At 61.4% G+C, this 12,878-nt stretch overlaps 1 protein-coding gene across 3 annotated transcripts in view; it reads right to left on the minus strand.

Annotated features, from left to right (window-relative positions):
* The window catches only part of SARDH (sarcosine dehydrogenase), a 63,215-nt gene that overhangs the window by 16,423 nt on the left and 33,914 nt on the right, over positions 1-12,878 (minus strand). For all 3 annotated transcript variants that reach the window (XR_007413075.1, XM_025475678.3, XM_049114371.1), the window contains 3 exons: positions 11,582-11,695; positions 5,974-6,121; positions 1,735-1,828 (listed from right to left, as the gene is read on the minus strand). Coding sequence is in view for 2 of the 3 variants with exons in the window: in XM_025475678.3 (XP_025331463.3) it covers positions 1,735-1,828; positions 5,974-6,121; positions 11,582-11,695 (356 nt within the window). In the remaining variant the exon portion in view is untranslated. The remainder of the gene's footprint in view (positions 1-1,734; positions 1,829-5,973; positions 6,122-11,581; positions 11,696-12,878) is intronic.

A 12,878-nucleotide genomic window follows, 5' to 3' on the forward strand; every position in this document is an offset into this window, starting at 1 on the left:
CCCACCACCCCCGAGCCATGTGCAGGCCGAGCAGATGCCAGGCCTTGATGCCTCCACAAGCCAAAGCCCCATCCCCATGGAGGCCCAGGACCCCCCGGCGGTCAGGGGCTGCTGGGTGCCAGCCAGGGCCTGGGGTCGAGCTGTGCCGCTTTCTCAAAACAGCCACCTCTCTGGTCCTGGCAGACAGCCCTGCACCAAGGAGGCAGGACACAAGCTAGACGAGACCTCCATGTCCCTGCCCCAGCTCTCAGTCCCTCGGCTCACCTGCCGCCGGTGAGGGAAGGCAGGAGCACCCCCCGCTAGGCAGAGCTGCCCCTGCCCCCCACCCTGCCTGGCAGCGCCTTCACAGGCCTCAGTGCTACACTGTCTGCTAACAGGACCCCGGGGGGTCCTGGCGCTGCAGCCCCTCTGCAGCCCGGGATCGCACTGCTCACCCGCATTCCTCTGCACTTTCCCTGCCAGACCCCCGACAAACACGGAGAACAGCACACGGAGGGGGGCCCTCACCCCGGCTGTCCATCCACCCACCCGCTTACAGCCACGTCCCTTTCGTCGACACGGATTTATGTGCTTTTGTGTTTCATTAGCTGAGGGCTTCGGGCCAGAGACGTCCCGCTGACGTCTCTGAACTCAGTTTCCCGCATCACGAGCCATTGAGGGCCCGGGTCCACACCCCCGGCCACGACCACCGCCAGCCTGACCGCCATGCGGGGTCATCACGGACCAGCAGGCCCCCTGGGGACACCTGGTCACCTCGGGACACATTTCTGGTTGCCACGGCTGGGGGGTGCTCCTGGCACTGATTGGGTGGGGGACGGCGATGCTGCCCAATGCCCTCGGACACCCCGGACAGCTTCCAGCACAGGACACCTTCCCAGAGGTCACGGTGTCGAGGCTGAGGGACCCCGTACATAACAGAACCTTCGGAGTGTTGTGAGGATGATGCGGGGCGTGCGTGTGCTCAGAGCAGCGTCCGGTGCCCACAAGCCCCCAGCAAATCATGGCCGAGGGCACCTTCACTGTCTGCTCCTCCCCTTGGCCTCGGGGAGTCAGGACACTTAACTTCCAACAAGGACAGCGAGGACAGGGAAGGGATGGGCTGACCCAGAGCCTCCCCGGCCCCAGCCCCTGGTCTCTGAGGAAGCTTCCCACCAGAGCCGGGTCCAATGGAGCCCTGGTGTCACCCACCGTCCCCAGGGGTCCGCGCAACCTGGACTTCCTGGGGGTGCGCCCCCCCTCTGCCCCAGCAGCCCCTCCTCGTCCCACACCCACAATGCTGGGTGGGCAGGGGCAGGAGGGCGCTAGGGAAGGACAAGCACCTCCTCAGAGAACACAGGGCCCTGCGTGAGCCCCAGGTGCTCTGCCGTCCCACCCTGTGCTTCCCAATGTGGTGGGGGGAGTACACGCCACCCCTGACTCGAGAGGCCATGCCCTGGGCCTTCAGGAGGGGACACCACAGGTGGCTGTGCAGGCGGCAAGGCCAAGGCTGTCTTTCGGGGCAGAAGCCTGTGAGGGAGCCCCCCAGTCGGTGCCAGGCTCTGGGCAGAGCTCCAGGGAAGCCTGACTTGACCTGTCACCCCTCTGTGCTCCCAACAGCCCGTCCCTCCCTCGGGGCGTGGGACAGAGGCTTAGGGAAGTCGACCCACTGGCACAAGGGCACCCAGGCTCCCGGTCCCGGCCTCAGGACACTGCTGCCATCCACAGCCCGGGAGGCAGCAACCAGCTGGTACCTACCAGGTGCCCGGCAGCTCTCACCAGCTTGTGGGTGGAGAAAGGGAAAGCCTCATTGCTCAGGTCTGCATCCAGCACCTCCTGGAGAATGGTCCGGCTGTGCGTGAGAAGAAAGTTGGTTAGTCAGCCAGTCGACAAACCCTTGCTGAGCATTCCTGGGCGCAGGCTCCGGGCCAGCAAGACACGGCAGGTCCAGCAGTGCGCAGGGCAGGTCCCTGTCCTCACGGGGCAGACTGATGACACGCAGGGGGGTAATAAAAGTGCGTCAAGATGAGCACACGCCCAAAAATACGGTCGGCTAAAAAAGCCACATCGTCAGCAGGAGCGACGATGGGGGCAGTGAGCCCAGCCTGGGGGTTGGGGCGGCCAGACCTACACGGGCTCCAGGGGCAACGACCTGACCCTATGCCCCCAGGTCCTATGGGCAGGGCTAGTCTGTGAGCTCCCTGGGGGCAGGGGCCACTCCCCTCACCTCCCCCACCCGCTCTGGAGCGTGACGGGTCACCTGAGACCTCGCTGGGCCCAAAGCCCTCAGTATCCATGGAAACCCTACTTCCTGGGCACCTTGCCCCCCCTTGCCTCCCTTGGGGCCTTCGTCCACTCCTCCTGTACTCCTTGGCATTCCACCCAGATCCCCGCCCCTGTGAGATCCTTTGTCATCCTTCGGGTCTTGGCTCAGCTGCCACCTGTCCAGGAAGCCCTCCCTGACCCCTTGAGTCTGGGTCCGATGCCCTTTTTATGCGGGTCGTAAAGCTGTGATACATCTCCCGCCAGGGCACCTCTCACATGGATTGTCCTTGGACCCCCCCCAGTCCCCACCCCCTGAACCTGGGCTCCTAGCCTGACGTGCCCAGCGCAGAAAGCACACATGAACAGAACCGACTGACGATAGCCCAGCTTGGCGCCCCAGGGCGGGCTCTGGTTGGCAGGAGACAGCCCCCAACAGGGGCACCGGTGGGGGCAGGGGCCGCGGGGCACTGCTGCTCAGAGCACTGCCCATCCTAGCGCTGCCCCCACACTGCTGGAGCTGCCCACCCACACCGGCCCGAGGCGCCCAGCACGCTGCAGCCTGCCAGCACCTTATGTAACACCCGCTCTGGCACCCACGTGGTGCCAGCCCCCAGAGAGCCACCCCCGACTTCCAGGAGGCCGTCCTCCCTGGCATCCCAGGGAAGGAGCTGCCACCCGGGTCGAGGTTTGACAGGGCTCAGCAGCCCTGGGTGGGAGCCCTGTGGGCGCCAAAGGGGCTACCGAATGCAGCCCTGGGCCAGGGGGCAGCAGGTAGCGCCAGAGGGCACAGGCCAGACATGCAGGTTCAAGTCCTGACACCCCTACCCACCCACCCTCGCCCCCACCATCCTCTAACAGGGGCAGCGATTGTCCCCCCGGGGCCAAACCCCCAGCAAACACAGAGAACTGGACACGGAGCGGGGCCCTCACCCCGGCTGTCCATCCATCCACCCGCTTACAGCCACGTCCCTTTCGTCGACACGGATTTATGTGCTTTTGTGTTTCATTAGCTGAGGGCTTCGGGCCAGAGACGTCCCGCTGACGTCTCTGAACTCAGTTTCCCGCATCACGAGCCATTGAGGGCCCGGGTCCACACCCCCGGCCACAACCACCGCCAGCCTGACCGCCATGCGGGGTCATCACGGACCAGCAGGCCCCCTGGGGACACCTGGTCACCTCGGGACACATTTCTGGTCGTCACGGCTGGGGGTGCTCCTGGCACTGAATGGGTGGGGGCCGGCGATGCTGCCCAATGCCCTTGGACCTTCCCAGAGGTCACGGTGTCAAGGCTGAGGGACCCCGTACATAACAGAACCTTTGGAGTGTTGTGAGGATGATGCGGGGTGTGCGTGTCCCCGACTTCCCACCCCCTAGCACCACCTGTCCTCTAACAGGGGCAGCAACGCTTCCCCCGGGGCCCGTGAGGAATCCGTGAGAAAGCACATGCCGTGTACCCGGACGTGGATACAGCGACAGCGACCGCTCACTGCTGTACAGTCTCCACCAGCCACACGCATGTGGGCCACTAGAGTTTAACTTAATTACCATCAAATATCCGGTCTCGCCGGCCACCTACAGCTTAGTGGTGACTGTGCTGGGCCACCCGATCATGGAGGAGTGCTTCCAGAGAGTTCCACAAGACAGCAGGTCCCTGAGTGCGGCCCAGGGGCCGGATCCTGTGCTACAGGCTTCCTGCATGATGGCTCCGAGGGTCTAGCCCCTGCCGGTGGTGCCGGCCAGGCTGTCGCTCATGCAGGAACGGGGATGGAAGCTAAGGAGTTGCCAGGGGAAGGAGGCAACTGTCACCTGCACCCACCTTGGGAGGCTTCCCATGAGGTACAGGAGGTGGGCGGTTCTCCACTGACCCCCTGGACACAGCTCATGGCTCCCTCCTCAGAGTCCTGGCTTCTCCAGCCGCTGGGGCTCCTCACACAGCAGCCCGGCCCAGCTTCAGAGACCCTGCTATATGGCCCAAGTCTGCCCGTGTCTCTGCTCTGCTCAGCCCCCCTCACTCAGAGGAACAGCCCCTAGACCCACAGGCTCCCACCCCTTCTGCTCTGCGGGCCTGTCTCCAACTGCCCTGCTCCCGCTGGCCTCACCACTTTCCCTCAGATGCATGGGCACACCCCTGCCACAGGGCCTTTGCACCTGCTGTTTCCTGTGCCTGGAACACCATCCCTCCAGAGCACTCCAAAGCGTGATCCCTCATTTCCTCGAGGGCTTGGCCCAAGTGTTGTCTTTTTTTTTTTTTTTTTAAGATTTTATTTATTTATTTATTCATAGAGAGAGAGAGAGGCAGAGACACAGGCAGAGGAAGAAGCAGGCTCCATGCAGGGACCCTGATGTGGGACTTGATCCCGGGACTCCAGGATCACACCCCGGACTGCAGGCGGCGCTAAACCGCTGCGCCACTGGGGCTGCCCCCAAGTGTTGTCTTAGCGCATGTTGGACCAATACGTGACCTATAGGATCTACTCAGGTCCTATACATTCATCCAGCGAGCGTGTCCTGCCCGTCTGCTGTGCGGCCCCGAGCCACGCCCACGCACAGACGGCTACTGCACCCCCTGGGAGGGGAGGTGGGCCAGCCCAGGACCCAGCACAGGGAGCTGCTGGCTCCGTCGGCTCAAAGGCACCGGGAGAATGTACCCCGTGGCGGGGCTTGGGCACAGCAGCCAGGGACCCGGGAGGCCTGCCGGCCATGGGGACGGGACCCAGATGCAGCATGCTTGGTCAGGGGTGCGGCAGGGCGCCGTCTGGCTGTGGGCACATCCATCCACTCTTCCCCCCACTCCCGCCCCCTCTCAGCAGCCAGCGCTTCCCACCGTTCTGGCGGGGGGCGGGTGCGTCCTTCCTTTTACACATGCCCCCAGGAGTGGTTCCCCTCCTCCCCTGCCCCTCCCGCACCTCTCAGTCTGGCAGGGCCCCCCCAACCAATGCACCCCTGGGCTCTGGGGTCACAGAGCACCTGCACCGGGCACAGCATCTCACGGAGGGTCTATAATTCCTCAGGACAGGCGACTGCTCAGGGTGTGCAGCTTTCCGAGAGCTGGGGGCAGAGGACAGGGTGCATGCCCAGCCACCCTGGCGCTTGCTAGCTGTGCAACCCTGGGCAGAGATCTCCGCCACTCTGTGCCTCTGATTCCTCACTGAAGAAGAACAAGCACAACTGGGACCACCCCCGAGGGCTGCTGGTAGCAGTTTCAGGAGATGTCGGCTCAGGGGTTGGCAGATGACAGGTGCCCAGTGGGTGCTGTGAACACGATTCTTCTTCCCCACTGGCCTCTCCCCACCTCCCACCCCAAACCCCGGGCCCCTTCCCAGAAGCCCAGCTGTAGGGATCTTTCCAAAGCGCACAGCAGCTCATGCGCCCTGTGCCGAGGCCGCTTCTGCAGCTCCACACACAAGCCCGCATCTGAGGACCCTGCCAGCTCCGACTCCTCGCAGGTGGGGATGCAGCTCCGCAAATACCGAATCACACACAGACCCTCCTGTGACCCCTGAGCCCTCAGATGCTGAGTCACTGTCCGGTTCAGCGCGACACTCACATCAAGGGCTTTTCTGCATCCTAGGGCTTTGACAATGATCTGTCCGGTGTGGCGTCTCGGAGTTCACCAGAGCGTCTAACTAACCAGCACATCCCACTCTGGACCAGCAAGTGGTTGGAGGGACCTGGGTCTGGGTCTCAGGGGCTTGGAATGGGGGTGGCAGCCCTGTGGGGGCCTGTCCTCACCTGGCGGGGCCCTGGATGCTGATCATGCCCAGGTCCTCAGAGCCGTCGATAAGCTGGCACCGAAACTTCTGATCCTGCAGCACTGTGCTGATGTGAGACCAGTTGTGCTGGGCCACGGCCCCGCCCACAGCCAGGTAGTAGCCGTCCCCTGAAACAGAAGGGCAGACTCAGGGCAGGACAGCAGGACGCAGGTGGCACAAGCAGTGCAGTGAGGCCCAAGGCCTCCGGGTTGAGGAGACATGTCCTCTTTTCTGGAGAGTGAACAACACAAGGCAGAGCATGGGGGCCCCTCCCCGGGGGCCCTGGATCTCATCGGGGAGCAGGGGTGGGGGCCAAGCTCTAGAACCCCCAAGGGCTGCACATGGCAAGGGAACACTTCTCTGGGAGACTCTGAGGCTTTCACTCACTCCTCAAAGAGCTCCTGACCCAGGAAGGGGCAGAGGTCCCACCACCACCACCCCCAGGGAGATGCTGCTCCATCTGGTCATCAATGCTGGGTGGGCTTGGACAAGTCTCTTCCCCCCTGGCTCTCATTTCACTGCATGCTCCCCCGATCCCTGGTCTCCAGGTCCCCCCATTGGCCATAGCAGGACTCGCGGCGCCTGGTACAGGGCTGGGCTTTACAGGCAATATCTCCTTCACTCTCCCCAGGAGGCTGATGCTCATCACCATTCCCAGGGGTTCAGAAAAGGAGCCTGAGGTTCACAGAGGGCACACAGTGGAAGATTAGACTCTGTCCAGCTCTGAGTCCATGGTCTAGGCCTCACTGCCCCCCGGGTAGGGGTGAACGGAGGGCAGCCTGCCTCAGCCCAGTGTCCTGGGGGAGCTGCCGGCCTGGGGAGCGGGAGCTGGGCCAGCTGTGGGGCCTCAGGCCCATCACACAGCCTCTCTGAGCCTCTGTGCTCTCATCCCAGGGACACTGTGAGATTCAGCCGCGGCCTGTGCCTCACTGGTCACTGGAGGCAGGGGCCCCCTCCATCTCTGTCCCTCCCCTGGCATCCTCCCCCTTGCCTTCCTTCCTCACTAACTCCGCCTCAGAGCGGTGGTACCTGGACGATCCCTGACCTCCCAGCCACTTCTCCATCTGTACAGTGGGACCGTGACTGTGGGAGGGACCCCTGGGAAGGGCCCAGAGCCGGCGGCAAGGCTGGTTCTGCCCCGTGAGGCATCCTCCACCTCGGGGTCCTGTGTGGCAGCTGCTTCTCTCAGCCCTGGACACTGTTGGCTCTGGCATCGGTCCCCGCAGGCCCAGTGCCACCCCAGACTCAGACGTAGCTCGCAGGCGGAGATGGCCAGGGAGCTCCAGAGGCTGGAGAATCCTCCTAAGTGCCCTTCCCTGGCCCTTCCCAGGGGCTCCCCCAGAGCCGTGAGCCATTGTGATAACAGGCGCACAGCACCCCTATTGTAACTGAAAAGTAGGCACTCACTATCCTTCTCTGGCAAAGGAGGGCACAACTGGTGGCCGAGGCCTGGGGGTGAAGGGGCACCAGGCTTCTCTCACTCTCCAAGAGCACCTGTTAGCGGGACTCTCATGGGAGTTTCCTGGGCTGGGCTGGGCTGGGGGCAACCAGTTGGAAGCTTGGAGCTGGGGAAGGAGCAGAAGCAGGGGCTGTGGTCCCCACCACCTCCTCCCACCTCGTCCAGGTGAGCCCAGGGACATTCCTGACCTCATCACCCCATGTGCTGTGTGCTCTTCTGCTCCCCTAATCCCGCCTGTCCCTCCAGATCCGACTCAGAGGCCTTAGCCTACAGGAAGCCCTCCCTGAATACCAGAGCTCGAGGCACTTCCTGGTAGATGACTGGACCTTGGGGTCACCCGCAGCCCTGCTGTCTCCTCACCCCCACTCCTCAAGCCATCTCCAAGCCCCTTCTCTCTGTGCCCACGGCTGGGGCTCCGTCTGGGTTGCAGCATCTGTGGCCTGGATGGCTGGATCTGTCCCCTCCTGGCTCCAGCCTCCAATCCCACGCCTGTCCAACCTCTCCACCTCCCGCCCTCCCTCCCACAGCCCTCAGGATGGTCCCCGCAGTGTCCCCCCTGCCTGTCAGAGCCTGCCCTGTGGCCCCCATCCCCTCACAAGGTACTTGGTTCTGGCACTCTCAGCTCGGCTCTTGGGCCAGTCCCTCCCAGGACCTGAGCCACGCCTCCTCACCCTCCTGGACCCAGCTCAAACGTCCCCTCCTCTGGGAAGTCCATTTCCCTACCTACCCTACCCCAACCCTGCAGAGCACCTCCACCACCTCACTGCAGTGGTCTGCCCCCTTGCCTGTTCCCCGGGGACCAGCCTCTGTCCCCATCTCACAATCTCCCTACAGCCGGGACCATACCCTGCATGCACCTTTGGATCTTTTGGACTATGAGGCTGGGCAGAAAGGGCTGCTCTGCAAACCCCTGCTACTTACCCCCTTGGGGACACTTCCCAGGGGAACTATTCTCTCCCACCCAGGAGGACCCTGTCTTGGGAAACACATAAGTCTTGGCACCAGACCAGCCTGGCCCAGATTCGCTTTTTTGGCTCATTGGCCTCCATTCTCACTTGTCCCAGCCTGTTTCCTAATCTGTAAGATGGGCAGAGCCACACCTGCCCCCAAAGGGCTGTTAAGAGCATCCACGGGATAAAAATATCTACCAAAGTCCTGGCCAGGTTTGATCATGTTTCCTCCCTTCCTCTTTCCTCTTAAAACTGATGAGGACAAAAGGAGACAGAAGCCAAAAAGACCAGTCAGCCCCCCAAGGGCCCCGGTCCCTGGGCTGGGGACTGTTACAGGACACTGGCTGTGTCCTTGGCCCCGGGCCCCGACACTCGCTGTGACTCTGCGGAGGCCCAGTGGCCTAAAGCCACCAGAGGCCTGTCCCTGAAGGACGTGGGTTACTGAGGCCACCGGGAGTCCAAGAAAGGGGCAGCTGCCCCTCACCAAAGACCCTAAGTGCCAGGTCCCGAGGCCAAGCTGGCCCAGCTCCAGGCCCAGCCTGCCAGCAGACGTGACAGAGAGGGTGGTCAGCGGGCACAGCGTCCTGGGGCGCGGGTTCCAGCTGCGGAGCTGGGGGCGGCAGGTTTTATGCTGCACCTTTCGGTGTTGTTGACACACCTCCTACAAGCAGGTTTTCCCCTCGCAATATGAAAGATCAATCGAGATCACGTTTAGGACTGACGGCTGCTGTGTACACAACCTTGATCAAATGCAAATCGCCTCATCCTCTTGACTTAACGGTGATCTGATGTAACAGGTATAATGAACCCCCATCTAAAACACGCACATCAACCAGACATGCATATTCATGGCAGGAGCGGTAATTTTGAAGGCTGAAAATAAAACAAGGTCCACACACCACGGGTTTTCTCGTGTTTGGCCCTGTCCCCAGGCCCGTCAGCAGGCGCTAGAGCCTCCTGTGACACAGGCGTTGTCGTGCCTCCCTCGCGGCGCACACTTCCCCCCTCACAGGCCAAACGCAGACCCCTCGCTCACTCTCGGGAGACTGTGATTTGATGTGGAGGCCCCAGAGTCTCCCGAATCTTTAGCCCCTTCCTTGTACCTCGGCTGCAGAGCCTGCTCCTCCCTCAGCCCTGGCCAGGCAGGTGCTCCTCAAACCCTCCTGGCCAGGGATCCACCGGAATCATCCCAAAAGGCGTATCATGGGTGTGCCCTCAGACAGTGACTCAGTTTACAAAGTGCTTTCACCACAGCTCCCCACTGAGAGGGAACTAGCAACGCCCCCCATTACCCAGACAGGAAAACTGAGGCTCCGAGCTGTGTGCCACAGAGCCAGGCAGTGGCAGGGTCCGGCTGGGGACCTCTGTAGGCCCTCTGCACTCTCATAGAGATCCCTTTGTCCTGCACTCTCAGCTACACTTGCTCTCCAGGGAGGGCAACGGTCTGTCAGGCCTTACCCTCTGCTCAAGGCCACATGAAGCTCCCACCAGCCCTTCTCCAAATGGCCCCTGTTGGCCTGTCCCCCCAGCTCCTTGCAGGCACCTTTCCAGCTGGCACCTCCTGCCCATCCAGAAGCTCCAGCCAGACATCACCTCCTCCAGGAAGCCTTCCCCATCCTAGCTCAGCTACTTCCCAGGGCCTCCACCATCCCACTCTGGTGTTTTAATGGGCTCTTCCTGGCATGTCTGCCTCTACAGTGGTGGGTCCATACCATGGGATCCCAGAGGCACAGCCAGCCTCCTTCGGCTCCTGCCTCTGCCATCAGCACACACCTGTCCGAGGGTGAAGGCTCTAGTGAGCACTGGGAGAAGGAATGGGCAGATGAGCTCATTCATGTAGCACACGTGCTCCGGCTGAGCCCACTACTGTTCTGGCCTCAGCACCACAGGGGTCAGGAGGGACAGGCCCCCTGAACCCTACCCCCCCCCCCGCGGGAGCACTCATCCACGCTCATGGCCTCCTGTCGGACAGTGCTACCCCATGACACTGTTTTCCGCAGCTACCCCAGAGGCCCACCCACCCTCGACCTCCAAATGCACCCCAAAGGATTCTGTGGTCAGTGAAGCGAAGTTGTCCCGCCACCCCTCCTCCCCATCAGAAATATAAATGCCACACGGGTCAGAATCTTCTCAGGTTGGTTCATGGTAATATCCTTGGTGCCTCAAACAGGCTGCTGGCCCGCAGTGAGTGCTCAGTAGCTAGTCCTGGGCTCCTGACCTCACTAAAGTGCACCACCCTTTCCCAATGCCCAGGCCAGAGCCCAGCCCCTAACCCCAGGGACCCGGATCCAGGCACACTGAGGACACGGCTACATTTGTTGGCAGCACAGAGCCAGGCCTGGAGCCAGGGGGCTGCCTGGCTCTCTGAAAGGGCCACTTCCCAGCACTTCTGGTCTCCTGGCCCTCACCCTGGTTGACACGGTCAGCCACACGGAAATGCCTTTCTCCTCTGCAAATCCAGAGGTGGCAACAGGGCCTCTTCTCAGAGAAAGAGGGTTCTCCCCACTCTGCGAACCTCAGCCATCTCTCTTCTTCCCCAGCAGAGACTGTTACAGGACTAGGGCTGAGGTTGTTCCTGCAGGAACCAGGGGGTAGGGGCAGGGAGTTGAAGTGACGGGAAGCAGATCTGGCTCAGTGAGGCAGTCAGGGCTGTGCAAACAGGGAATACAGGTACTGAGCAGACCGTCACTGGGGGGCATGCAAACAAAAGTGAAGAGACCATGGAGGGCAACCCAACAGGAGCTAGAGCACTGAACTAAGGACCTGCCCCAGCCTGAGCAGGGATTCAGCGTAGATGAAAGTCGAGGCAGCACAGATGCTCATGGCAGAGAGGCGCTAACCTCTCCACGTGGGAGGCACGGCCCTCTCCCTGGCTCACTCTGCTCTGGGCAGACGTGCTGAGCGTGCGCACGCTGTGGCCGCTCCAACACTGCAGTCTGGACAGCTTCAAAGACACAGTCATGCACTACTCAGAGCCCAGCGCCACTGCCTGAACAAAGCCCACTGTTCCGCCTGAACCGAGACCTCTCATCTCCCGAGCCCTGGCCACCATGGGCCCGACAGGTGATCTCAGAGCAGCTCCCGTCAGCCCCTCCCTGTCCACGGCACCCGCAGCGGCCATGGTCACCAGAGCAGGGCCCGAGGTCACAACACTGCTCTGCCCGGGGGGGATCTCCTACCTTCAAAGGCAGGGGCCAGGGCGGAGGCCTGGGGGCTGGGGTCCAGGCGGCTGACGGTCAGGTCACTTTCCGTGCCACCCCTGTGGTTCAGCATGCAGGTGTACACAGTCGAGCCTTGGGGCAGGAGGAAGAGCCAGAGTGTGAGCCACTCGGTGTGGCGGCCCCTCGGCACAGCCCAGTACACACAGGTCTGCGTGACCGTTGGACAGGATGCCCTGGAGAGGTCTCTCCACACAGTGACGCGGCCACACCCGAGGGGCCCAGGGAGGGATGGGCAAGTCACCCAGCACGGCCATCCTCTGGCGGCCAAGTATCAAGAGTGGAGCTCCTTTCTTCTTGAAATGCCTCCACTCGGGACCTGGATGCCCCCCATCACCCTCCCACCCGCAACCCACCACCATGCTGGAAAGTTCCCAGGAGCAGGGCTCCTGTCTCACTCTGGTGCACCCATAGAGCCTGAGCAGAGGCTCCTAAAGTCTGTTGAACAAATGACTATATAGATGGGTGGATGAATGGAGGGTGAAGGGGAAGGTGGATGGAGGGGTGTGCCAGGCGGGGTTTGTGGATAGGGAGGCAGATGGGGCACGTGGGTCAGCATGAGGTTTAAGAGGAGCTGAGCAGGGGGTGCTTGTGTAAGTGGTGGCAGGGGGGTTGGCTGGGGAAATAGTGTAATGGGCTGAACTCTGTCCTCCCCCAAAATGATATGTTGCAGTCCCAACCCCATGTACCTGTGAATGTGATCTTTTTTTTTTTTTTTAATTTTTATTTATTTATGATAGTCACAGAGAGAGAGAGAGAGGCAGAGACATAGGCAGAGGGAGAAGCAGGCTCCATGCACCGGGAGCCCGACGTGGGATTCGATCCTGGGTCTCCAGGATCGCGCCCTGGGCCAAAGGCAGGCGCCAAACCGCTGCGCCATCCAGGGATCCCTGTGAATGTGATCTTATTCAGAAATAGGGCTTTGCTGAGTGAAGTAAGTCAATCGGAGAAGGACAAACATTATATGTTCTCATTCATGTGGGGAATATAAATAATAGTGAAAGGGAATATAAGGGAAGGGAGAAGAAATGTGTGGGAAATATCAGAAAGGGAGACAGAACGTAAAGACTGCTAACTCTGGGAAACGAACTAGGGGTGGTAGAAGGGGAGGAGGGCGGGGGGTGGGAGTGATTGGGTGACGGGCACTGGGGGTTATTCTGTATGTTGGTAAATTGAACACCAATAAAAAAATAAATTAAAAAAAAAGAAAAAAAAAGAAATAGGGCTTTGGAGATGTAATCACGTTAAGACGGTCATT

Source organism: Canis lupus, chromosome 9, assembly GCF_003254725.2.
Source record: "Canis lupus dingo isolate Sandy chromosome 9, ASM325472v2, whole genome shotgun sequence".
Taxonomy (NCBI): domain Eukaryota; kingdom Metazoa; phylum Chordata; class Mammalia; order Carnivora; family Canidae; genus Canis; species Canis lupus.